Source organism: Nelumbo lutea, chromosome 3, assembly GCF_056320005.1.
Source record: "Nelumbo lutea isolate HS-2025 chromosome 3, American lotus-T2T, whole genome shotgun sequence".
In the NCBI taxonomy this organism is placed as follows: domain Eukaryota; kingdom Viridiplantae; phylum Streptophyta; class Magnoliopsida; order Proteales; family Nelumbonaceae; genus Nelumbo; species Nelumbo lutea.
Window position 1 is genome coordinate 53,659,511 of NC_142686.1, and position 27,645 is coordinate 53,687,155.

Below are 27,645 nucleotides of genomic sequence, written 5' to 3' on the forward strand. Positions count from 1 at the left end.
CCCTCTCTGGACTACTTCATTAACAGAGGCCCTGTTTGGGGGTGGTCCTCCATGATGATTCTGTCATCTCATGTCCGTATGTTTGTCCATTTCTGTGTAAAGGTGTGTTTGGGTTATCTCCATCAGTCTATTCCAACGCAAATGATGAAGAATGACAGCCACTCTCCTTGTTTCTCATGGGTTTAATTTACTGGCTACTGTGTACTGCTTAGCCCAAGCTAAGCATCTTTCTGAAAATGAAGGTTTTTCAGAAAAAAGAAATGATTATTCATTGCTTATGATCAACAAGGGAAAACCCAGTCTGAGTCTTCCATGTCTACAACCTTTCTGCTAGAAAGTTCATTAGATCGTAGAATGTTGTTTACTTCTCCAGGCTGCCAATGATCTAGTGTCATCAACAGGTCGATCCTTTAATGGGCTTTTGGCATGTTAATTACCACCCCCATCTGCTCACTTCTCTCTGCCCCTCTGTAGCCAAACAGTCCGCTACTCTGCTTAGATTTTGGCTTAAATTTCCTCACTGCATTGAGATACTTGTTTGTGCCAGTGCTTTTGCCTGTGGACCTGAACCAAAAGCACTGATACTAGACTACCGAAGGCAGGATCCAACACCTTTCAATTCTGATCCCATTTCGATTATGTCAATAATAGAATGAGAACTACTGGGAATTCAGATCAAGCAAAGGAGAACTTTTTACGGTGGTCTTCCAGTACCAGATAGACTGTGGCTTGATTAGTATACAGAAAAAAGTGGGTGAGGTATTTTCAGTGTCAAAAGGTGAAGTACCACTCGTTTGCCTTTGATACTGAGCTCATACATGTGTTGCCTAGGTATGAATAATCAATACGCATCTCACAGTAATAAATAGCAATTGCTTTTTATATTTTTAGTTATATGTAGCAACTGGGTTTCTAAGGATCGAACTCTCATGTTTATTAATTCTAGGATTGAAGGAATGAACAGCCCATTAATGCTGATGAGGGGAGCTTGTCTTCTGTGAAAAATTTTAAGGGCTGAATTGATGTCCGAACTGCTGCCTCTACCATGTTGAGATCTAAGGTTAGAAGCTTTATTTTAAACTTTCATTTACATGCATTTCTACTTTTCTTACCCTGTTGTATTAAAGAATTCCACTCTCTGTACACTCCATCATCTATGCCTATTCCCTTAATCTAGCTAGCAGTTACTCCCTTACGATAGCTAGGTTGCTGTTGATCATTTTCATCTCTTTTTGTTGGTAGTAAAATAAAAATTTATTAAAAACGAAAGAATATGATTTGATCCATATTCATCATATATATGATACATAGATGGAAAAGACAAGCATTCTTTTTTTTTCTTTTTTTTTCCTTCTATTTAAAACAGGTGAAATCTAGATAAAGACAATATATATCATCTCCTCAGACATATTTTCCTTCCAATCAAAGTGCTGATTACTTGGGAGGTCACTCAACATAAGCACTGTTCAGTGCATTAATTTCTGCAGACTGGTCCTGATAGTGTAGGAAGAGCCAGTGGGTTTGTTGACATCTGCTTGGAATGGGTGATTAACATGAAATGAGTTTAGCATTAATGGAGAAGAAACAGAAACTATGATTCAAGCAACTTAATTTTCTATGCTATGTTCAGCAAGTTGATTTCCTTTTGTTTGTAGAAGACTATATAGTACAAGACCTAAATGGTTTAACCAAGTTAACAAAGATGTGGACAATATAGGCATAGTTGATAGTTCTATTTCATCTCTCTCTCTCTAGATATCTTTTTCATCTGATTTTTTTTTTGCCAGGGTCTATCAATCAAGCCTCTCTTTTTAAAACCTTATTAAATCATCACTACTCCCTCTCAACTCCTCTATCTAGAGTCTGTCATACCTATTATATAAGAAGTCATAAACTACATAGGATATATAAATTGACAAAACCTTAAAAGAAATTTAGATAGAAGCAGAAGGAAGTAGAAAAAGGAGATACTCAATAGCAAACAAGGAAAATACAAGAGGAGGCTTTGAGGCTTTGCTCTAGTTCGTTCAGTCAACTTCAATTCAAGAGATCAAATATATCGAAACCTTCATTAGAGTTAGATTTTTAGGCTATATTGGACAGAGAGCCTCCTCCAAGTTTCATTACTTTTCTCATCAGGCGGTTTAACACTTTCAATGTAGTTTTAGACCTCTCATCTTCTTCCTTCTTTTTTCCATGCATGTATATGTCTTTAAGCTTCTAAGGAAGCTTACCTTAATATCCTTGGACTGCAGTTAGATGAACGGGTGTGGTCAAAGAGTTCTTTGTACTCTAGCTAGAATCCTAAAGCTCCGTTTGCTTTGCAAATTTTAATCGGATACAAATTTTGCATCTGTTTTTTTTTTTTTCTTTCATAACCATGATTTGCACTCCTTGGCACTAAACTAATCGCTCTTTTTGCTCTCTTTAACAAAGCTGCTTTTCTTTTCTCAAAAAAGAAAAAAAAATGGTTTGCACTCCTAACTAGCTACCTGATACAAAATTTGTACTTTCTATCACATGCACTAACTGGTGGTACAAATTTTGCATACTGATGCAAAATTTATATTACCTTCTTCCTACATCAAATTTCTCTCTTATATATAAAATGGGGACCACATCACATTGTTTCTTACCTCACTCTCAAACAAATAACCCTCCTCCTATGTAAGTACATTATTATCTTTCACTTAAGGTGCACAAACAAATAAGACAAAGTCAAATATGAAGCAAAAGTAAATCAGAATTTACATACAACTCCCATGTATTTACACCAGCAAAAATTGCATAAAAAACAAGCAAAAAATTTGAACTTGAAATGGTTCAACTTTCATTTTTTTTTTCTTTGCTTAGTAGTTATCTTCTTACTGCTATGATTTGACTAGATTTTGATAGATTAATGCCTTGGAGTTGCAAAACATCAATCCCTTTCAAAATGTTAGGCCAAATATCTTATCATCATTCTCTATTCAAATTTCGTAAGTAGTAATGGATCCTATTCCTGCAGGCCACTCACGAAACAGCTTGGGACTGAGCTTTACATAACTGTCCATGTTGTCTGAGATTGAGCTTTACTATAGTGGAAACCTTTAAGATAGAAGGCTTCAGCTTCCAAGGAAGAGCATAAAAGGTAAACCTTTTGCACGTTCCATTCCAAAAATGCCAAGGCAGCTATCACGAAACGAAATGAAACTAATTCTAGCTCTGTCCGCTGACATCAATCACTCCATTAACATCAACTTTCAGCTAGTTCGTTGGCTGGTCTCAACCAATTGGCATTAAGTGAGAAAAGTTTTTCTATTTATAAAAAAACAGTCTGAGCTGTTTTGAAGTTTCTTAACATGATACATTACCCCACTTAGTTAATTATTAAACATTACCCCACTTAGTTAATTATTAATTTATTCTAACAGAGATTACAATTAAGGCTCCAAGAATACAAATATAAATATGTAGAGCGCAAAACCTTATATTTTGTATGAATTTGTATTGTATATATTTGTATTTGTATTCCTTCTAGATGAAACTTTAAAACAGTCAACATTTGCTTTTTCTTTTGTCTTTTTTAAGATTGCATTTGTTTTCAGTATAAATGCAAATTTAAGGTAAAATTCCACCACTGATTTGCATTACCTGCATTTGTTTTTAGTGTAAATATATACAGACTGATATAAAACTCTACCCTGGTCTGTATTTTCACACGTTGTAACCCATCAGCTGAGTTTTCCATTAATAATCGATATAAATAATACATCGATTATCACGATTAAAAATGTCCCAATGGTTCATAAAATTTTAAACCCATTAAAATTGAACTCTATCGGTTGAGTTTACACCGAAAACAAACGCAGCCAAACAGAAAAAAAAAAAAACTTATCCCTTTAACTAAGTACATTTATCACAGAATATAGGAGTAATAGAAGATATCGATGAAAAGAATTAATTTTGTGTCTCAAATAGATTTTCAGAAAAAAAATCTACAGACATTTTGTCAATTTGTCTATGCCACCTAAATTTCACATGTAGAACTAAAGCTTTAGATATGTTTGTGTGCCTTTTGCATCTTCAGTGATAAGGTTGGTGGGAGTTCTAATTTGACAGGCAAACAATTCTGGATACAATATATAAATACATAAAATCTATATCTATTGAAAAGCGTTGGTCTGGACAATATTAACAAGAACTCTAACATCAGTGACTTTAGCCCAGAACCTATTGTTTTGCTAATAATAATCTCAATGGTTGTTATCTTATCTGTAATGATGAGCAAAATGCCATATATTCTTGTTGATCAGTTATGCACAAGGTTCTAAATATTGATACATGTCGATAGGGGATATTGGCATGTGTCGGTGCTTTTTTTAATGTTTTATTTATTTTTTTTCAGAACCAGTTCAGAGGGATTGGTTTAAGTCTCAACTACCCTCTAAACCATAATCTGACTCAATACAACTCCTGTAAAAGCATATTAGGAAACTCCCAACAAGATACGTACCAATACTTTAAACCTTGATTATACACATGGTCCCAGTTTGCTATCCTTGAAATCAGGGATGATGCGCCCATTTAAGTTACAAGTTTCGAGTTTGAGAACTCTCAGGCCGGGTGGGGCCCATACAACTTTTAACAAATCCTTTACCCAAGCCCACCCAAATTTGCAGCCCTACTTTCAGAAGTAAAGATAAATGTGGCCGAATTCCATATATCCATTATAAAGGAAAGTTGTTTGGATTGGCTAGGTATGTATGACATCCCTATTAGTTAATACATATAAATTGTATCAAAACTTAAGGCCATGTTTGGTTTGAAGGAAAATGAAGGGAAAGAATTGTGAAATGTGAACTATCCGGATACACTTAGGGGTTATTAAATTAAACATCAATAATTTTAAAAACGATTAAAATTGCACATATACATACCTTAGCAATTCAATTAAAATTAAAAAGATAAATTTAGTAAAAAGCCAAAACTTAAAAGTTGAAACACATGATAATTCAACAATTTATTGTTGTAACTGTTAATGGGTCAACCCTTGATGTTTTTAACATAAAGAAATTCAGAAAAAATTAAATAATAAAGAACCCAATAACTTATTGGACAGATCGACGGTTCAATAACGTGAGTGCTTCATTGACCAAATCAATGCTTTTTTTTTTTTAGCACTAGTGATGATAGGTGATTTGACTCCAGTGACATCGTGACACATGGCACCCCAGAATCGTCTCACAACACCTCAGTGCCATGTAGGCAACGACTTCAGAAACACTTCGAGCACACCTTGCCTTCCTTAATTGTCTCAGCACCACCTTGGCAGGGCCGACTTGTGGACATCTTGACTTGTCAAGGTTGGGTCGGCATAAGAGGTGACTTGCTTTTTCCAATCTGATTGAGGCTCGGTAAGTGATATGCATGACATGGTGGCCGACTTGCTTCACGAGTGAATTATCGTCTTTGAATCCTCTGGGATCACGTCGCCTGATTGACAGAGCTAACTCTCACCCCTCCCGCTTTGGAGGCAATCGTATAAACTCTATCGCCTTATGCGGTAGCCATCTCCAAACATGAAACCACCTCCGAGCGAGGTAAGCCGGTGATCTTAGACGTGCTACGTGAAACCCACGACAACCTGCATCTATATAAATGTACCCTGTTGATCAGAGAAGGTACGCATGATTTAACACCCATTTTGCTCTTCCACTTCCTTGCTCTCTTCAAGCTCATTGCTAACTTAAGCATTGGAGTGTCCACCCTGGGTAAAGCACCCCAAGTACTCTAACCACTGTTTCCTTGCAGCTCGGCCAACCAACCTAGTCAGCCCATCATCCGATCTATCCTCTAGCAGGGAGCACTAGATCATATACCATCAACTAGGTTTGAAGTTGGCCCAAGCCAGTATTGTGACCAAATAACCACTATTTGACTAGTTGGGTCAATGATAGGTTGAAAATACCGGTAAGAAGAGAACTAATAGGAGAGATGGATGGGAAGTTCAAATTAAAAATAAAAAAGTAAATTGGTTGATACATACTGATACATCAGATGTATTCGGTAATATAGGAAAAATGTATTGCATTAATATTTTGAGGACTGAATGGGCTGGAGATAAAATCCTACGGTGGTACTAAGATTTGTAAGGGTGGACTGAACAGTAAAAACCCCTAAAAACAATCACCCTAAAACCTGCTAATTACTATTCCATTTTAATTATCACCATTCCATTTTAAGCTCCTGCTAATTTCAACAGTTATAAATTAAAAATTAAATGTCACTTTTGTTCTGTCACACGGCAAAGTTGTGGATGAGGGTAAACCGAACAAATAAGGTCTTTTGAATAGTTCATTCGTTCGTCGCCCCTATAGCTCAGTGGTAGAGCGTCAGTCTTGTAAACTGAAGGTCCGTAGTTCGATCCTGCGTGGGGGCATGTCTTTTTAAATTTCCTCACTTTTCTTTCAGTAAAAAAAAGTCCTACTGTGTATTCACGTGTAAAGATTCCTGACTCTTTTCCCATACACATTGGTAGACGAGAAGGTGACCTTTTTGAAGACAAGACTGATTTTAATCTCAGGTTTGCTGTATTAACCTGCATAAATTTGTCACACTTCTCTAGTGAGATCTTCTGTATTATAAACACCAGAATGGGGGTACCATACCAACCAATGATGGTTCAGTTGACAGGATCTCCATGAAGAAGAAAAAAAACACGTTCATGTGGGTCATCAATATTAATATTATGCCTTGATTGAATAAACTGATAAAGCATTTAAGCTATTTAAGCTATTTCTCTTGTCAGCTCTCAGGAGTTGTTTATTGGTCAGTGTAGAGCCTCTGGGAACTAACTTATCTTTCTAAACTGAAGGTTTTGCAGAAGAAAATGTCTCAACAGTTTGACTGGAGTTGTCCTTTGGAACCAGACATCCATTCTTGTATTTTAGATTACATTAAGAGACTTGTGCCAGTGCTTTGACTGCTGGGGACCTGATCAGCTAGCTGCTGAAGTAATTGTTAGAGACCATTGGGACATGTTTGGGTTCAGAAGAGAAGAATTAGAGCTCATTCATGATCCTATTTTGGGCTCTACAGGAGAAAACTAATGTCTTGTGCATTGTCTCAAGGGAGAAATATAATTGGATGAAACACACAAGACAGTAGGGCAACTTGATTAATTGGGGCAATGTTGTATATCCAAGCTGGTGACTGTTTTCTACCTCTGATCCCCTGCAAACATTTTGCTAAGGTATGAGTAGTCAATTCAGAAAACTCTTGCCAATTCCTTTCTTTGTTTATGAGCTGTAACTAAGAATGGAATTTCATTTCATTTTTGTTTTAATTAGTAGGCAAGGAGCCTGTGGACAAAACTTTAGGGAGTTGAACAAATGCTGAATGTCCAGCCTCTGTCAAGTGGACAGTCATGGTAACCCGATTTTATTGTTTTTTCATTTTTATTTATTTATTTATATTTGTGGTAGCCTTGTCTTTTTTAAATATATAGTAGAATTTAGAAGATACCACTATGTAAGTGTAACATCAGCTAAAACTAAACCTAACTGCCACATCAGATATTTGCTAATATGACAATTGCTGATGTGGCAGTTGTTTTTGTTTTGAAGCCTTACATTTGCTTTATACTAGCGGGGACCCGTACGATATACGGAATTTGTCAAGGGAAAGTTAAAGAATAGAAACTGATAAGGAAGGAACACAATGTTATTTAAAATAAATAAACTTTATTTTACTAATTTGTTACAAAATAATTTGGTAATTTAGTAATTTGGATTAAATATATTAATAATTTTCAACAAAAATAATAAATTACTACAAATTACTTAATAAAATTATTTTTCCAATTTATTTGTTAGTGTTTTATTTTATTTACTTTAGTTTATCAATTATTAAATATTACATTTTTTTTGTAAATACTATTTAAATATTTAAAATACTTAAATATTGGTAAATACATAAAATTAGGTTATACTCATAATTAAATTAATCTAAACCCAAGCTTGAGGTTTGGGTCTTTGGGTTGGGCTTGGGTTGATCCTCAACCTCACACAACCAACTCAAGTTGCACTCCAAAGAAAATGTGACATTCGTAATTGGACTAAACCAAATTGAGTACAACCTGAGTATTGATTATTTTTGGGCTTTTGATTATTCTTAGATAATAATAATAATTGATATTAAAGCCAAAGGAGGTATGGGAGATGAGCTACCCTCATTGTGTATCCCAATGAAAAATAGAGTAAAATAAAAGATCTCAAGCCAAGTTTTGATAGTGCATTAATAGTTTTAAAGGAACTATGGGGGATAATTGTGTTAATTATAAAACTGCAATTTTATTACAAATCAAAATTTTTATTTAATTTTAGCCTATTATAAAAAATATATAAAAATTTCTATCTATTTATCAATATAAAATTTATTATCTAAATATTATATAAGAATATTTACCATATATGTATATAACTTCCAAACCAAGACTAGGGATTTCTTAGCTTGGCCCTTGCCTACTAGGGTTGTCAATGGACTCTGACGATATGATACCTGATTCAACTCCAAATCCAATTATCCTAGATTTGGATGTTAGAACTTGCATTTGTTTAGTAATTGGATTGAATGTGGATTAATCCCATATGATCCAATTAAAATCTAAGTCCAATAAAAAATTATTATTTTATGTACATATATAGATATTATGTATAATTATATAAAGTTAATAATTGATAAATTTGATATTTTATATTTATATACACTTATTATATATGCATTAAAAATAATTAGTTTTTTAAAACTTTTAATTTTTTTGATCATTTTAAACACAATAAGATGGTTGCAGATTAAATATAAATCCAATAAGAAATCCAACATAATAATCAAATAGATGTAGATGCATATCTAGAGATTTCATTATCAAATGTGGATGTAGTTTCATCCATTTAAATCCAATTTGTTTACAACCATACTACCTACATTATGTTTGGGCTTGGTGCGGATCTAAGCTAGACCTAACTCTGAAGAAAATAATGGTTTGAACTTGGAAATTTGTAGGTCTAGCCAAGTTTGGCTAGGTTATAAATGACCATCCCCAAGTAGAATGAGTTTTATGACATTTCTTATTAGGTATCTAAGCAAGTGGTTTGTTATATTACTTTTAATATTTTTTTTACATTTTCTTATCAATTTTAATTATCCTATTAATATTAGTTATTTTAAATAGAAGTCAAATTTATTTTAATTTTATATGATGAATTACTAATTTTTATTAATTCAATATTTTTATAAACTTTAGTAAATTTTTATTAATTTTTTTATTAGGTTTGAAATTATAGTTTTTTTTTACAATTAACCAATTAAATAGAATTTGAATATGGAACAAATAAATGGAATTTAGATGAAAGTAAAATTCTCTCTCTATCTTTTCAAAATACAATAGCCTAATAATGGAAGAGACCTATAGAAATATGCTAAAATAGGTTAATGATGGAAGGTGTGTCACCTATGTCTTAGAATTCTCTCTCTCTCTCTCATTAGTTTTGGGTGATTTAACTATTTATAATAATTTTGTTTACTAACTTTTAAGTTGTTATTTATTTGTGGGCCTGATGCGGGCCCAAGCAGGAGCTAGACTGAAATGATCATCCCTAAACAAATTGTTTTTGGTTTATTAGATTAATGAGAAGAGGAAAGAGAGAGAGAAAGGATAAAATAAATGGTAAATTACAAAGACCCCCCTGTACTATGGGGTTTGTGACAAAGACCCCCTTGTACTTTGTTTTGTGACAAAGAACCCCTCTATACTATGACCGTGAGACAAAGATCCCCTTCTGTTAGCCTTCTATCCAAAAAGGTTATAATATTTTTTAATCCTCATACTACCCTTGAAGATGGGAATTGAAAATACCCCAATGTCTGGATTGAAGCAGAACTGAGTCGAATTGACTTGCTCGTTGATTATCTGCTCCACGGGACCCTACCTGCAAAACGCAATGCAGCTCGGTGGGTAGAGCGTCAATAAACTCGGTACGTCCTTATAGACGGATGACTATACATGAGGTCCTTCACGCTTCCCTACCTACGTTCATGCGACTTTCAAAAGCTGAGTTTGTACTTTGCGATATCCATGAAGGGTTATATGGAGGACACTTGGGGGGCAGAGCGCTTGCCCAAAAGGCATTAAGGCAGGGCTCCTATTGGCCCACTATGAAAGTAGATGCAATTGAGCTCGTCAAGAAATGCGACAAATGTCAGAGGCATGCCAGCATCCTCCATTAGCCTGTCGCCGATCTGAAGTACCTGACTAGACCGTGGCTCGTCGTGCAGTGGGGAATCGACATCCTCGGTCCATTTCCTCCAGCAAGTGGGCAAAGGAAGTTCTTGGTCATGATAGTGGACTACTTCACGAAGTGGGTCGAAGCCGAACCGTTAGTAAGCATCACAGCTCGGTATGTGCAAAGTTTCTTTTGAAAAAACATCATATGCCATTTCGGACTGCCCAAGGTTTTGATCTTGGATAACAGGAAGTGATTTGAGGACATTAAATTCTAGAACTGGTGCATCGAGATGGTGATTCAGCAAAATTTCACTCTGAAAGCACACCCCCAATCAAACAAATAGGCCAAAGTGATGAACAGGGCTATCCTCCATGGATTGAAAGCTCGCCTTGCGTGAGCCAAAGGGTTATGGGTGGATGAGATGCCTAGCGACCTTTAGGCCTATTAGACTACGATCAAGACCACGATCGGTGAAACACCCTTCAACCTCACAAATGGGATGGAAGCTGTGATTCTGCCAGAGATTGAAGTACCGATGTTGCGGCTCGAAGCATACGACAAAGAGGCAAACAACGATGAGCTCCGAACTAACTTGGACCTGGTTGAAGAGGTACGCGACCTGGCCCATATTCGAACTGCGGCTTACCAACAGCGAGTAGCTTGGTATTATAATGTCCTGGTTAGGAAGCGACTATTTCGAGTCGACGACCTGGTCCTTGGTAAGGTAATGGTACCTGTGCCTGACGTGGGTAAGCTTGGCCCGAACTGGGAAGGTCCATATCGGGTGAGATGGGTGTTTAGAGAAGGAACCTATGTGTTCAAAACCGTTGAGGGGAAACAGGTAACTCGAGCTTGGAACGTTGACAACCTAAGGAGATACTATCTGTGAAACCTCAACACAACTGAAAAAATAACTAAGTCCACTGAATCACTGAGTTGACACTAAGGACGACGAACTGGAGAGAGGACCCTAAGTCTCTCCCAGAAGCCTAAGGGCTATGGTGCCGAGCTGACAAGAAGACCTCGGCACGATATAATACCCAATCGTCTCTTCGGCATGGGCATAGAAGTCTTAGTCGCCTCTTCGGCACAGGCAGCCTAAGACCCAGTTGCCTCTTCGGCATGGCCTCGCTAAGACCTAGTCACTTCGGGATGGGCAACTGAAAACCCCAATCACTTTGGCATGGGAAAGGAAAAGTAGCCTGGTCACAAACAAATCGGGCATGTACCCTACAATGTTTGTTCACCCCGGCATACAACGACGTTGAATTTTTCCTATTCAAGTCTAGCTCGCTTGCTCAGGAGTAATCTATACTTAGAAAATTTTTTTGCACACAAGAAGTTTTGCAAATGTGGTATTTCATTAAAGAAATGTTTTGGGTACATAGTGAAAAAAAAGGGGGAACAATTATTTACAGGGGGGTCCAAGAAAAGAGGCATCAGTCAACTCGGGGCTCCTCATCCCCAACAAAGGTATCGGCAGGCAGATTAGTCTCCATATGGTCCTCGTCGACACCACCTCCCTCTCCCTCTTCTGTTGCCTCATTGTCGAGGAGGTCATCTTCGCTCTCTTCCTCGAAGTCCGGGTCCTTAGCAGATTTGACGGCCATATCCATGGTGATCTTCGACTTTGTGATTGCACTGAGGTCGAGATGGGAGAATTCATGCTGGGTCAACCATTTGCTAAGCTTAAAACCCTTGCGGTAGCCCGCTGTCCCGGCCTCGACCAGTAGCTCCCGATGTTCCATCGAAGACTTGTACTCCTCAACGGCCTTGACCTTGGCCTCCTCCATTTCCTGGAGCAAAATAACAAACCGCTCCTTAACCAGCATCTCGAGGTTCTCGCTCTCTCTCTTAAGAGTCGCCTCGTGCTCCTCTAGCGACTTCTTCTCTACCATCAACATAGTCAACAATTCCTTTATAGCTCGCACATCATTTTTCAGGTGGTTGACCTCATTGCAAGCTAGGTTTAGCTCGGATTGGGCACTTCAGGAGGACTCCTCGGCCTCGAAAGCTCGTTTTAGGTTCACCTCAGACTGGTAGGCCAGGGCATGGGTCGAAGAATTCACTTGCCAAAAGAAAAAATAGAATTTAAGTATGGAGAAAAATCAAAGTGTAATATAGCCCAACAGTTGAGTATGTACCACCATGCAGTGAGTTGCCGCTTTGGCCCCAAGTTGAGCAATCAGTAAGTCAGCCCAACAAGCAACCTCCTCGGCGAAGACTGCGTCCTTGCTCTTGAGCAGACCAAACTTCGGAGTCAAGATGCTCCAAGCTGAGTTGTTGCTTCTCGATGGAGTAGTCGCTTGAGAATGTTGGGGCTCGGAAGATGTGCTCTCCTCGGGCAAGCGGGGCGGGGAAGCTTTACCTTGGTCCTCTTCGACCAAGTCAATCACTGGTGGGTGCTCAGGGACGGTGGCACCAATGTCAGAGGTGGTGGTCTCTACGTGGAGGCAAGCCTTCTTGGAGGCCTTCTTCTTCTTCTTACCCTTCTACATGCCCCTGAAGATCTCATCGATGGGGATGTTAGCCATGGCAACTACAAAAGGCAGCGAACAGAGTAAGTACAAGATCAAAATAAAGCAAGGCAAGGAAAACAAGTATAGCAGCTATGATGACGACCTACCAGGAGGACTTAGCCAGGCTTGCATGAGCTTCTCCTCGGTCACGAAATTCTCAAACTTTAGCCCGAGTTTTGCCCAAGACCGGACCTCCTCTCAAATCTTTTCGTCCAATCTGACACCGGGGTCAAGGATGGCAGTCCTCTAGTGAGTTGAAAACAGCCACCCCTCGGTGTTACAGACTACGAAATAATGCCTCTTCTAGGCCGGGACTTTGTTCAAGAGTTCATGAAACAACTTGTACCTGGGGTGAGGAGACATGTAATAGCTTCGCCTATGTTCAAGTAGAACACATGCTGAATTTTTCTTGATAGAGATGATCGAAGAAAAAGTGTCGAGGTCTAGAGGTTGGTTATAATCGTGAAAAAGGGAGATGGTATCTACGATGTTGCGGATAGAGTTCGGATGGAGCTAGTCTATGGCGATATCAAAAAACTTGACGATCTAAATTATGAAGGGATAGAGTGGGAAGTGTTGCCCGACTACAAGTTGCTCCTCGAAGACCATGATCTCATCATGACCGTGATCCCAAGGAAAATTGCCTAAGGGAATGTTTTATACTAAGTTATTAGGGAGCCTATACCGAGCTACTAAGGACAAGAGCTTGCCCGTTGTCAATGAAGACGGGCTGAAGCTGCCCGGAAAATGACCCCGATGCAAAGTGGAGGCCGACCTACCAGAAGCCTCATACTCTTGCCGAGGTGAGTCTGCCTCAGACAGGTTAGAGTCCACATCCTACGCCAAAGTGCCCACCTCGGCAGGATGAGACTCTACAGCTTGTGCCTAGGTGCTCACCTCGGCACCAACGAACTTACCACTCCCATCCAAAAGACTATCTAAAGTAAAGCTAGGCATGCTAAAGGAATAGACAATGAAATTGAAAACAAAGAAAGATGAACTCACCAAAGAAGACAAAAGAAAGCAAGACGACCTCAGACACGGGGATAGCTGACACCGAGTTGGGAGACTTGAACGAGATCTCAAAGAGCTCAGTCACGCGGTTTGTGGTGAAGAAAATCAGCCCTTCAGCCCCTATTTATAGCCATTATATCCGAGGATCAATGATCAAGATCTGCACGATCCTACGGATTCTAAGAAAACCGGTTACACGCTACCTAAAGTTGAAATCGGTTGAGCATGTGTTTTGACGTCCGTAGAGTTTATAATCGGTGTGACATCCATGCCTACCTTATACGCGATCTGGGTCATTTCTTGGTTGAGCCAAATGGTCATACAGGTCCAGCCAAGGGCCCGCCCTCCGTGCCACCTAGACATCGTGCCAAATCCACTTAGACTCGTCATGAACTCCCCACACCAAGTCAGAACCCCTAGCACGAGGAGTGATTTGGCTCGACCTAGTAAGTAAAGGTCATGTGGACACGACCTGCTAGCAGGGTGACAACTCGGCAAGGGGAGCCTAGTCAGCAGTTCAGGAGCCCTGGTGTCTGGGCACCTTGGCATAGAGCCACCCCAGCGCCAAAGCCAGTTCAACAGCCAAGTACCGAAGTTACACATAATCAACTCCAGAAGCTTCTTAGCGGACTCCAATCTCCCAAGATCACGCCGCATAACAACAACCTTATCCTCTACCCGTCCGGATTGGACGGTAATGATAGACTTCATTGACTGGTACATTAATCTCCTTCTAAAGCGGAAAAAGGATCTCATCTACGCGGGCCACGGATCCCGAAGTCATTTTGTGGGACCCACAACAGCTCAACTATATAAGGGCACCAACCCCCTCAGGACCCAAGTACGCGCAATTTAGTGCATTCTATCTCTCATTGTTCTCAAACTCTCAGCTCGCATATACTATTACTGACTTAAGCATCGGAGCGACCTCGCTGGGTTAGCCACCCTGGGTTCTCTGATACATCCCTTTCTTTGCAGTTCGAGCGACCTACTTGGCAACAGGCATCTGAGCCGCCCTACAGGTAGGAGAATCTAGATCGCGCACCATCAGATTGCATCACCATTTTCTTTGGCACACGGATATAGTTTTTATAGGGAGGATAATATGTATAGTTTTAGGTGAGGAAGTTCTTGTCGGAGATGTTAAACTGGTACATTGTAGCGTCTTGCAGTGTGAACTGGGGCTTGGAGAGTTGGAGGATCGCCCATATAAGGAAAGAATGAGAGAGGACGATGAGGGTGGGGAAAAGAAGAGAAGATAGGAAAAAGGGAAAAAAAAGAAAATAGAAAAAGTTTAGTAGGGTATTTTGGTAACTTAACACATTCCGTCATCTATCTTAACGGTCTAGGGGGTTTTTGTCTCACGATCATAGTACAAGGGGGTCTTTGTCACAATATAAAGTATAGGGGGGTCTTTGTTGCAAAATAAAGTGCAAGGGGGTCTTTGTCACAGACCCCATAATATAGGGGTCTTTATAATTTACCCTAAAATAAAAAAAAAATAAAAAAAAATGAAGAATCAATGGGTTTTAAGCAATGTAACGAAGCAATTGAGAGAAGAGAGAATTAGGGGAATGAGTTATTGGAGGAAGAGGAGTTAATAAATTGATTAAGGAGGAGAGATAATCAAAGGAGTTAATAAGAAAGAGAAGAGAGATTTATTGTTGAATTGATGATAAGAAATGAAATTCTTAAAAGACTTAAAATTAAATGGCCACTTGAGTTATTTTGTTCATCTTATTTATTTGTGAAAAGTAAATAAGCCAAATGATGTGGTACCCACATCATATAAAAGAGAAGGGGGTTGGATGAAAAGAAGATTATTTGTTTGGGAATGAGCAGGAAGAAAGATGACCCGATCCCCATTTTATATGAGAGAGAATTGAAGCAGGCGGAAAGTGATGAATTCTTATTAGTTTTTGGAATATACGATTTGCACTGTGGCACAAATAAGACAAAAAGTACATATTTTTATATCAGAAAGTGTACAAATCATATACAAACAAAAAGATGTGAAACTGAGCATAATACAATATTTGTATCTGATTAAGATTTGTATTCCTGACAAACAACAGGACCGAAAGAACAAAAGCATACATGTTGATGAATACCCCCAAGCCAGACAAATTTAATCCTGTAGCCTTGCTGTTGACTCGTAATAATATAGGTTGCTACATTCTAAATTGCCCTCCAAATGTTTTATACATATTTGCAGTTTTTTTGCATGTTAATTTTTTTTTATAATATATATTATTATTTGTTACATTTCTTCAAGAAATGAGACAAGTGATGATGATGATGATGAGGTTTAGGGGTGGATTTGAGTCGAGCCAAGCTAAATAACTAGCTTTTTGAGTTTGGCTCGTCAAGGCAGTATAAGATTCGAGTTTGAGTTCGAGCTCGGTTCAAGTTAGAACCTTGAGCTGGAGCTCGACTAGAGTCAAATGCTCGTAAGCTTGAGTTTGACTGGGTTCAAGTTCAACTTGAGAAAAATGTTTTAAAAAATTATTATTATTGTTATTATTATATATAAAAATAAAAATATTATATATATTATTGTTATTATTATTTATTATATGTATGTATGTATATATGTAACTATTCGAACTTAGCTCGTGAGCCTCACAAGCTGAATTTTATTGGGCTCAAGCTCAAGCCAAGCTTGTGGCCACCCCTAATGAGGTTGGAAGAAGAAGAAGAAAAAAATGAGAAAAGAGTTGGGTGATGTATTTATCCACAACATGAGTTGCAATTGATGGCATGGTTCTTGAAGACGCACACGGGTTCCGATGTTTTTTTGTCAAGTTTTAGCTTGAAAGAGGGGGGGGGGGGTGTTCGTCAATATGCTTGGTTTTGTTTTTCAAACAAAAACAAAAGGCCCAAAAACAGCAAAAATGAATCTATGCTTTGTTATATGAAGGGTAAAAAGTAATCAATGATGGTAAGTAACAGTGGGCTTCTTGGGCATGGGGGACCATGTGTATATGTGTGGGGCCCCGATAACTTGCCACCTGTCCTATTTTTAACAAGCAGGACTATAGACTTATACCATAAATAAGTTATGAACATGGGGCAAGTGGCAAAGTTGTAAGCAATTTATATATTTCATAACTTTGCATTAATAATATTACTAGCAATCTAATTGTTTTACTTGTTAATTGAATGGATATCAAATAATACTTGCAACTAATTCATAAATATGGTGTCCAAATTTCTTTATTCATTATTTTGAGGATTAAATTAAATGTTGTTAGCATATGTCTGAATACAGTCATAACTATTTTCTATGTTATTATCCTGAATCTTACTAAAATATATATTGTTCCAAAATGTAAATGCTCAACTTTTGGAAAATTTACAACTAAATAAATTATTTTAGTTGTTGAACAATACAACTTCATTCTTCCCTTGTTTACGTCATTAAAAGGCTAATAAAGTTGAAGAAGTTGGTTGACATGTGAAGAGTTTCAGTAAACAGTATAGTTTTTTTCTTGGTCACATTGTCACTATTATTGATGATCAATCTATAGTCACTATTATTGATAATTCTATGGTTATCAATGAAAGGGATCTCACCCTGAATTCAAATAGGCCCTGGTTCGCAGGAATAGAGTTCTAGAAATGGAATTAGAATGGGTTATTCAATTTCAACTGTTTGATTGGGTGAAATCAGAATCTCATTCTCATTCTTGTTGGAATGATATTCCCCCATTTGAGAAAATGGTCATTCTTTACTTCTCCCTTGGGAATGAAATCTTATTCTTGTTGATTCTAATTTTCATTTTCATTCTTGTCTGAACCAAGCAGATTATGGGAATGGACCATTCAGATTCCAATTCTAAAAGATTTTGATTCCGATTATGATTCCAATTCCAGTTGCGAACCAAACAGATCCTATTATTTATAGCATCCAAATAGTTTTTTTTTTTTAATTTAATTACCACAATAAACATATAAAGGACATACCTTCTTTGATAAAGGAACCCTTTTAATGCTTTATTTTTTCTCTATCAAAATTATCAACTCTCATCTCTTATTGTTCATATCTTCTGGCTTTCTTATTTTCTTATTTTAGAGTTACCGCATATTTTCATACATCTATATCTTATTTTCTTATTTATGGCGAATGGTTATAAATGAAGATTCATCACCCATTGATAATTCAACTATATTTGATCATCAAAGGAATAGAAATGGAAAAGGGAGACAATAGTGTCCCCCTTGCCTAGAACTCATCTAGTGGAGTCAATCTTCTAACCACTTGCTTTGTTGACCAACTAAACAAGTCTGGATCTCCTGCCCATGAGAACTCTGCCCACGTTAATCGTAGCCACACATGGAGAACATTTCATTCTCTGCATAGTATTATGCGGGGGAGATGTTCCCAATTCATGGGGATAGTGTAGTGTGGGTAGGCATGGACAGGAGATCCAGAGTCCAACTAAACCATAATATTACTGGTGGCAATTTCTCCCTTTATTTCCTTCTTGAGCATTAATTTGACTGTTCACTTGAGGCTGTTAACTTGATAATCACAAAATGAAGTATTTCAAAACCCCTTTTTCTTGACCCTCCAGTTCTAGAACTCTGCTCACATCTAACCACAGCACACCACCTCTGTGAATTGGGAACATCTCCGGTGCATAATATTATGTAATAAGATAGATGTTTCCTATGTGTGACTGCAATATTATGTGGTTAGGTGTGGGCAGGAGATCGGGACTCTCTCTCACCTAAACCCTCACCACCGCCTTTCCTCTTCAACTATCTCTGCCCTTAACGATTTTTCAGCCAAATATTACCGTTCCTTCTATCTCTCTCCATATTTATTTTTTCTGGAACAAAGAGAGTTTCACTTTCTACTCCCATGATTGCTTGACAAACCCTTCGTAGTTGCTCTTATAAAATCCAAATATCTCTCCATCTCCTCTCTCTCTCTCTCTCTCTCTCTCTCTCTCTCTCTCTCTCTCTCTCTCTCTCTCTCTCTCTGTGTCTTTTGCTATCTAGGTTACACTTTCAAATCAGATGGTGATAGTAATTCACTTCTTCAAATTTCCAACTTTCTAAAATTTAAATCATGTTGTTTTGTTATCTAATATGAATTATTGCTCTCTCTTTGTCTGCAAATTACAGCTTCTGGATTTTTTTTTTTTTTTTTTTTTTTTTTTTTTTTTTTTATGTTTGTAAACAAATTCATCGAACGAAAGAAAGAAATGGGAGAAACCTTGGGGGAGAGAGAGTTTTTTTATCTGGGTTACTACTTTTTCTTGAAAACCATTGGGGATCTATTATCTTATTAAACAGCTTCAGAGGACCATATAAAGATGTCGGAAGAAATGTATAGAGAGAGAGAGGGAAAAGTAAGGAGATGACGGGCCAAGCAGGTTCGAGAGTTTTTCGGTAATGAGTTTTCCATTTGATCTAATATAAGGAGACGTGACAAATTATGAACTGTGGAACAAAAGTGTATCTTTTTAGATGCATCCGGATTGAATTTTAACGCTTATATAAGAAAAAATATTGAGACCTTCTATAAACATGTTGGAGCTGACAACTATTGCAAGAAAGGAGGATTAGAGGAAAGATAGTTCAGAGCTTAGTGGTTTGAGAGGAAGAATATATTGCAAGTAAGATTATATTGTCTCTGAGCTGTAGGAAATTGTTGGGTTCTTGGCCATGATAATGCTTTCTATTTCCTGCACCCCTTGCTTCAAACATGATTTCATTGTTCTTTAGGATCACAATATTTGTTTCGTTCTTTAATTCTTAGCCTTTTCTCATGTCATTTATGTATGTTTGTTGCTTTCATTTCCTATTTCACCTTTATTATTTCATGACATGGTAATCGTGGAGGTTAAGTAGGTCCAACAAGAGACCAAGTAGCTACATACAATAGTCCATGCATTTCATTTATGGTTTTGTTATGAACAAACATGACAGTAAGGCTTTAATATAGAATTGATGTTCGTAGACCTTAGTGGAGTCAATTTTAGTCATTTACCTTGGTGATCACACCAATTATAAGATTGTAATTTAGTTGGTGCCTTGGTGGAGACTCTTCTTGTTAATTTTCTTCTTGGATAACAATGTTTATTTCTTTCTTTTTTTTTTTTTTGTGAGATCACTAAGCTACGTAGACAAGGATATATTAATATTTTCATTCGTTGGTCAGTTCAATGTACATTATCTAGTCATATATATAACCATTTTTTAATGAAATGCAATGGGTAAACTTAAACAAGTGGTTGTAATTGGCTTTCAGGGATTGATGCAAAAGAGGTTAATAATGTGTGAAGATGGTTTGGTTGGGTTAATTAAATGGTTAGAAGGGTTAATAATAATAGGGTTGATGCTCCCGAGAAGTTGGCTCAAGGATTGGTGCATGTATTTATGGGTGGTGAGCTTTGTCCAAAAGCAAGAGCCTTATATGTTTAGGGTTTGAAGTTGGCTCAAGGATGATTAAAAGTGGGGTTTAATTAATATTGTGGGACATACAGTCAGGCTCCCATGAATTCTTGGTGGGTTTAGACACCCCATCAACTTTACAAAAGTAATTGGCATTCAACAATTTTATGTGGGATTGAAAATAGTCAGAAATTAATTATATCTTTCAAAAAGAAAAGAAAATACTCTCTCTCTCTCTCTGAGGAAGTGAGATGATTGGAAAAGAAAACAAAATGAAAAAATGTTGTTAGAAAAAAAGGATAAAATAAAAACACTATAGAAAAAAGTGTATAAAGAAATGTTGGATTTAATATTGTTATATCTGATTTTTAAATGCAGATTCTTATGATTAATTGTTTAACTATAGTAAAATATTTTTGACCATGTCGGTGGTTATTATGATGTTCAAATAATTTTTGCATCTCTCTCTCCAACACTAACAACAGAACCACAGGATGGATGCACATGTGTTGTATTTGGATTTTGGAGAGTATGGAATGACAAGTTGATCTTTAACTTTTTGTACAAAGAAAATGACTGATATATGTAGACAATATACATGACATAGACGTATACAGAACCCAAAGACCATCTTGCCATACATCAATCATCTGATATCCAAACAATGCATAATTCTATCCTTATAAACAAACAACACAATATATCACATATCAATAAATGGGTATCCTTCCTTTCCTCTCTTTCTTTTTTTTCTTTTTTTTTTTTTTTAACAAAACCAATCTAGATGAAAACCATTGTGTTATCGTGATCGTCAAACTTCATTTCCTCCATACTTGGCGTTCCTCCATCCCCCATGTTCTCTTCTAAACTCATGTCCAGCAGAAACCCAAACTCATCTCCACCTCTAGAATCAACCTCAATCATGGGTGTGTTGTTCATCTCCTGAGGACACCCAAGAAAATTAGGGTTCTGCTTTGCCAAGTTTAGGAAACTCTGGTCTTGGTGGTGTAGAACTGAGGAGAATGAGTCCACCACTTGTCTGTAACCACTTGGCACGGTATGGTTATGAGAGAAAGGGGCGAATGTTGGAGAAGGTGCACCAATTGTGGTTTCAAGCTCATGATTTCCAAGGCCAGGTTCAGTGAGATGCTCTCCCTTGCCTTTGTAAAAGACTCTACATAACACCCAATCTTCCTGCAAAATCAGTTTAATAGCCACATTAGCTAGCAAGATATATATATGAAAAAACACAAACTTGAAGCAGGGTTAGATAAGAAATGGTTAACCAAGGTAAAATGTTAGGTCAGGCTAGATATTGTAAGAGAGCTGATTTTGGGTCTATCTAGGGCAGGCTAGGGACATGTTAATACTTACTACTTAGTATGAAAAAGTCTGATCATGCACTTATTGAACCAAAACAAAGTCTGATCCATTTGCATCCCTAGCTCTTTTATTGGATGTTAAGAGGGGGAAAGTTGGTTAATGGGAGAAACCCATTTTAGATTTATGTGGATAGTAGAGAAAGTTTATTTTCCTGGGTATCACTTACCCTCCTAATTGGGTAAATTACTTTCCCACTTAAGGGGTGTTGTTCTTTTTGGATTTTGAGAAGGGGGAAAGTTGGTCAATGGGATTTTGGTTCTCATTGACCAAGAATCCCCTGTTCTTTTTTCAAATTTATGTGGGGACCAAGGAAAGTTTATTTTCTTTTAATAATGGACTTTTGTGGCTAAAGTGGTAATTGCCTTATTTACATTAAAAACCAAAAGAATATGGGTAAATGCACTTATCAAGGTAAGTGTCTCTCAGGAAAAACTTATCCAATTAATTACGTTTACCTCGGTAAGTAACTTACTGAAAAGCGAACGGGGCCTTAAAAACACTTGAATAAGACAAAAATGCCTATTTTAATAATAAATTTTTATGACTAAAATGGTTATTATCTTATTTATCTGGGAAATAAAAAAAAGGATAAATACGCTTACTCAGATAAATCTTTCCTGAGAAACACTTATCTAGATAATTATATTGGTAAATAATTTATCGAAAAGCAAATGGGCCCCCAAGTGTAACGATCATGCAGGAGTGATCATCATGGTGAGTAAAATCTATGAGCTCTAATGGAACACCAAGTGGAGCATTCTTGAGTCACAACCATGCATGCTGGGATAATCTTTCCTTGTTTCCTTATTTATTTTTTCTACAAGAGTGATGATTCAACAAGGACGGTGTAATTGACTACAACTTCTCTCCTCGTTAACCCTATTGTCTCTATCGATCATTCACTGGTGACGTGAAAGCTAAAAACAAAAATTCCAAACTTTCTATTTTGAACCAACGAATGGTGATAAAATAGAGTATGCATGGTTTAACAAATGAGAGCGTCTCTCTGGATTAATCGCCACTCTTTTTTAAAGTAGTGTCATAACCACTAGGGAATGCTCTCAGGAGATTTAGTTTCGAGCCAACCAAGAATTAACGATGAGTTATTTAGGAGTTGGGAAGGTTTTCAACCAGCTGGTCTATGGCATGACCTGTGCTAGACTTTGACTAAGATACTGTGTATTACGAACAACAGCAAGGGGACATGATAGTCTTTTGATGGGAAATTCCAAGGAAACTGCACCCTGAAGAAGGGTGCTTTGATCGATAAAAGCCAAACCCATTTTGTCTACTTCCCACATCAATCGTCAAAACTGCCCCTACGTGGGGTTCACGTGAATTTTCCCTTGTTGGACCTTTGGCTTTCAGTGGAGTCCCCATACAACGTCGTTCTCAAGCGATGGGTCTCTGTAGCATTTATTATATCGATGCCTATCCCTAAGGGAGTGTTTGGCGCAGTCAGTTTCTTAATCAGGTATGTATTTGAGTATTTATGTTGGCTATTATTTTATTGGGCAGCAGCACCAACTCACTCACTCAGCACTCAGCAGGCCAAGGTAATGTAGACTTGTAGAGTTGAGTTGCAGCCAATAAGAACCAAACAGTGTCTATGTCTACTGAGTGCTGAGAAGAGTGTGTGAGAGAGAGTAAGTTATATTGAATGAGCTGGATTAATTGGATGTAGAGAAAGAGAAGACAGACAGACAGACCTTTGGAGGCATGTGTGGGTTCTCCAGACGGAACTCGTGCATGATCCAGCCTGTCTTGATCCCATTCGGAGCTCTGTTGCGATAGAAAACCAGTGTCTTGCGCATACCAACAATCGCGCGGGAAGCCGGATCGAAGACGGGACGATCCTTCCCTGTGGCCTTCCAGTATCCAGATGTCGTGGCTCGGTTGGTACGCAAGCCGGTGGCGTACTTGCGGTCCCGAAAGCTGAAGAAGTACCATTCGTTGGCTCCCAGCTTGGCCACCTCTGCGCCCACACAAGTCCATATATATGCAAATTACTTAGCTAGCCTACCCATCATCACCGACTTACTTAAACAAATTTCATATATTATAACAAATTTATATATATATATATATATATATGCACACACTTGTAGTCTTCCATGGCTTCCTGCCTTATTGGGTTGTGTTGATTTGTTAGTTATAGATGAATGTGGCAAGTAATCTGGTATAGGGAGGAGTTAGCTAGAACAGTTGGGTGGCTAAATATCAGCATTTATATTACAGAGTAGAAGAGCCACTGTTGGAAGCTTTTAATTATCCCTTTTCTTTTTGTGTTTCTTGTTGTATTGGTGAATGGTGATAGGTTTGTCTGTAATTTTCTATTGTATTAATATTAATTATACCTTGGAATATCCAAACCTCATGTCTCTGTCATGGGTTTTATGTGGATTTTATTTAATCATGCATACTCTTGTGATTAGAAGCTAACTACTGTATTTTATTTAAACTGCGCGTTAGAGGTTGAGTGTTGCTTTGTATTTCACGCATGGACTGTTCCTAGCCAATGGCCGGGAAATAAGGGTATAACTTGAAAGAGAAAGAGATAAGAAGAAGAAGAAAAAGAAAGAGAAGAAGATGAAGGAAATAAGGATGCTTTGCTTTTGTGTTGTATCTAAGGTCTCCGGACACTAAAGGATCATGACTTGGATGAGCTAGTTGCAGAAAGAGATTCACATAGAAGACCAAATTAATGATTAAGCTAATGGGTTGTTTTCATTCAACAGGTTATCCCTCCAATCGGACACATCACCTCTGTGCTTTGGTGGGCCATTCAGGATGTTACGCAATTACTTGCTTTTTTTTTTTTTTGTCTCTGGTAAAGATATACATGTATAATGAAACTATAATGAAGAATTCAGCTGGCATATATCTCCATATCCATAGCTTGTATAATTGCTAGAAGGAAAGACTACTTCTGTTCGAAACTAGGACTGTAATTCCATTTGAAATACATATGCTCTCTTCTTTTAGCAGACAAAGTTCTTTCTCTTAAAATACAGGAAAAGAATTAATTATACTGTAAGAAACAATCTATAATCTGGACGCTGTTTGTGCCCTAACTTGAATCAATCCATGAAGGGTTCTCAGTTCTCACCCATTAATATACTGATCATGGACCCAGCCATTAATCCAAACTGGGGAATGGATAGAACATTACAGAGAACATTATATAAACTGTGAATGTCTAAAATAAATATATCTATCCTTTTATATATACAGAAGGCCAAAGACATACGTACGATAGCTCACTAAAATTCCAAAAAGTCTATCAAATCAGTGGTTATGATCCTTGGGTTGAAGGGCTGTAGCCTCATCAACTTTTGGCTGGGGCTGCTGTGTGTTTCGTTTTCATGTTTAACATTGGCAATGATCATTTAGATAATTACAAAATCTAAATAACATGAAGCCTTTTTTGCAAACAAAGCGTTACTTTTTAGATTACAAACAGAAGTGCACCATGAAAACACAAGGACCCAGAAACTATTGATCATTCACAGCTTTATCATTTCATGCATATTGCAATATAGCAGACTATTTCTTTTCCCTTTTCTTGGTCGATCTTCTGCTTTCTTTTTGGTGAAAGTTGATCTTCTAAAATCTCCCTTCTATATATAGATATATAATAGGATAGGCTATTGGATATGCTCTCTTGTTCTCCTCTCTTCTATTCTCCCCCCCTCCCCCCCCCCCCCCCCCCCCCCCCCTTCTCTGTGAATATAAATAATGGTTATGACATCAAACTTGAAAGTAAGTGCAGATGAGCAATTATCAAAGTGCTTAATTCATATATTTCATATAACAGAATAGAAATTACTAAGACCATAGTTAATTTATCAAAAAGGAAGCATGTATTGAAAAGAAAATAGTTGAAGCATCTGGGAGAGAGATTGATACTACAAGGATGCTTTGAAATAAACAAAACCGAAACCATGGAACTAAAGGGTTTACCCACCTGGGAGTTGCCAAGGCTCACAGATATGCAAGTCTACATCCACCATTGTTCCTTTAGATACTCCCCCCTTAGCAATCTTTCCATAGAGATAATGGCAGACTAACTCCTCATCGCTTGGATAAAACCTAAAGCCTGGAGGTAGAGTTGCTTCTATGTCCCTTAAACCCATGTATTCTTTTGGAGGGAAAATGGGTGAAAGAGGTATGATCAGGTTTTTGAGTTTGAATTGGTAAAAATTGTCTACAGCTGAGGATGGTTGGGAGCTGGCATGTAGTTCATCAATAGAACCTCAGGATCTCTTGTTTGTGGTTGGAATATTTTATAGATGACAAGACCTCTTGTGGCTAGTCGGTTATGACAGGTGGCTAACAGGTCAGGTTCCACGGCAACATTCTAGGAACTTATGCTTGTGAGATATGTATAGCTCTATCTTCAAGAAGAACCATGGACACAAGAAATCATTTCCAGAAGACTTTGCATGACTTGTGGGTGGAGTGGGAAGTGATCATGAATGAGGATTCAATGCTATAAATGAGGAAATCCAAGGCGTTTTAATAACTCAAAAAAAAAAAATCCAAACTTTAGCTATTTTCCAAAATTCTTGTTTCTAAAGACAAAATAATAATGATTCAGAAAGATAGAAAACTTGGGTAGTTTTCAAATTAGGTGTTTAGGCCCTCCTTGTGTGGACTATAGCCAATCAAATTGACAATCCTAGCTGTGCAATGTATATGCTCTACAAAGAACTGTGCACACGATTTTCTTCCCATCCACTTGCTCCTAATCAAATGGCTGTGATTGTGTGATCTGTATGTGTGACATGATTTTAGCCCATTTGATGAGCTGTCAATACCTTACTGTGACTGATAATCCATGCCACGTCACCTGGAGACGTGCTAGAATACCATTAAATTGTTTCTATTAATGATCAACATAAACATCCCCCTCCAGAAAAGGGAATAAGAAACAAAACCTTAGGTTATGTTTGGTTTGAAGGAAAAGGTAGGAAAAGGTAGGAAAAGGCAGGAAAGCCTATGCAAGATTTGTTAAGGGTTCTCTTCCTTTCTCTACTTTTTCCTTCAAACCAAACACAGCCTACATCCTTAAAGAAGTTGTTTTCCATGTATCATAGTGAAACAATTATTGGATCAAGATGGTGGATAATCACTACTATTTAGCTTTAGAATGTCAGCCTGGAGTCTCTGGCCCTAGCTAAGCTCTCTCTCTCTCTCTCTCTCTTTATATATATATATATATATTAATAAGGATTTGAACTATATATATAAACAAATTAAATGGCTATTATTTGATTGTATAGGATGGATTATAAATTAGTAAAGTGGCATGGGAAAATTAAATGGAAACATCAAATTCTAATTAAAAAGCAGATCATGCACCTTATTACAATTAATTTAGGCTAAAGGAGAAAAAAATTTTAAAGCTAATTAGACATCTTTTCACAAGAGATGTTCCTATCCATTTGATTCTCGTTCACGGAAGAACTGTTTGGATTGATAAGTTGGTGGGACATGCATGCATTGCATGGTCCATTGAGGATGATGGGCTTCATGCCCGCCGAATTATTCTTTTCTTGCAGCCATAAATAAAGGAACAAACAGACAAATAATTGTAAGCAACTTATATTATTGATTGTGTGAGCAATAATAATTAAAATAAGGACAGAACTATCTGTCACTATAAGCATGCATAAGATGATAACAACTAAGAAGTGTACACCAATAGATAAAGATTTATTGAGAGGGTCTCTCCCTGATTAGCACAGATGAAGGAAATTATTGTGCTTACATTTGATCTGGGTAGGACAAATGCCATGGACATCACATGTAAATTGTGCTTATTCTATGTTTTCAGATTTGTTTTCACCATGGCTCTAGCTTGTAATAAGCTTACTTGTAGCAGAACTCCAGGCTTCAATATTATATGGTGAGCAGTGACCAGTCAAATTGGAAAATGTAAAAAGGGTCCCATGATTTCATGATCAGTTGCTTAACACATAGATATAATTGTGAATTTTCACTGTTTTGGTTGACGAGGTGATATTATTGTTTAAGAATATTGAGTGAAGGAC

The 27,645-nt window shown here is 37.4% G+C and overlaps 1 protein-coding gene, 1 long non-coding RNA gene and 1 other non-coding gene across 7 annotated transcripts; 2 read left to right on the plus strand and 1 right to left on the minus strand.

Moving 5' to 3' along the window:
• Positions 1-145: 145 nt before the first annotated feature.
• Positions 146-24,582, plus strand: LOC148865009 (uncharacterized). 5 transcript variants are annotated; one of them, XR_016110472.1, is made up of 6 exons: positions 164-831; positions 947-1,060; positions 3,008-3,130; positions 6,857-7,234; positions 7,332-7,411; positions 24,328-24,582. It is a non-coding gene; the product is annotated as an uncharacterized LOC148865009 (long non-coding RNA). The 5 variants fall into 5 exon arrangements; XR_016110473.1 differs by having other exon boundaries at positions 7,335-7,411; XR_016110474.1 differs by lacking the exon at positions 24,328-24,582 and adding an exon at positions 17,609-17,896 and having other exon boundaries at positions 7,335-7,411.
• On the plus strand, positions 6,350-6,421 carry TRNAT-UGU (transfer RNA threonine (anticodon UGU)). Its single transcript has one exon. It is a non-coding gene; the product is annotated as a tRNA-Thr (tRNA).
• Positions 20,727-26,159, minus strand: LOC148865011 (protein CUP-SHAPED COTYLEDON 3-like). Its single transcript, XM_088980162.1, has 3 exons — positions 25,557-26,159; positions 23,299-23,564; positions 20,727-21,400 (listed from the first exon to the last, which is right to left on the minus strand). Exons 1-3 carry the CDS (start codon positions 25,723-25,725, stop codon positions 20,987-20,989), a joined length of 849 nt encoding a protein of 282 aa, XP_088836288.1. The 5' UTR covers positions 25,726-26,159; the 3' UTR covers positions 20,727-20,986.
• Positions 26,160-27,645: the final 1,486 nt, after the last annotated feature.

Bases quoted from the DNA above. Each gene is read 5' to 3' on its own strand.
- LOC148865011 (XM_088980162.1), bottom strand. From the start codon at position 25,725: ATGGGTTTAAGGGACATAGAAGCAACTCTACCTCCAGGCTTTAGGTTT. The intron at 23,565-25,556 runs GTGGGTAAACCC...GTGTGGGCGCAG, and splicing joins TGAGCCTTGGCAACTCCCAG to AGGTGGCCAAGCTGGGAGCC. The intron at 21,401-23,298 runs GTCTGTCTGTCT...CTGATTTTGCAG, and splicing joins ACCCACACATGCCTCCAAAG to GAAGATTGGGTGTTATGTAG.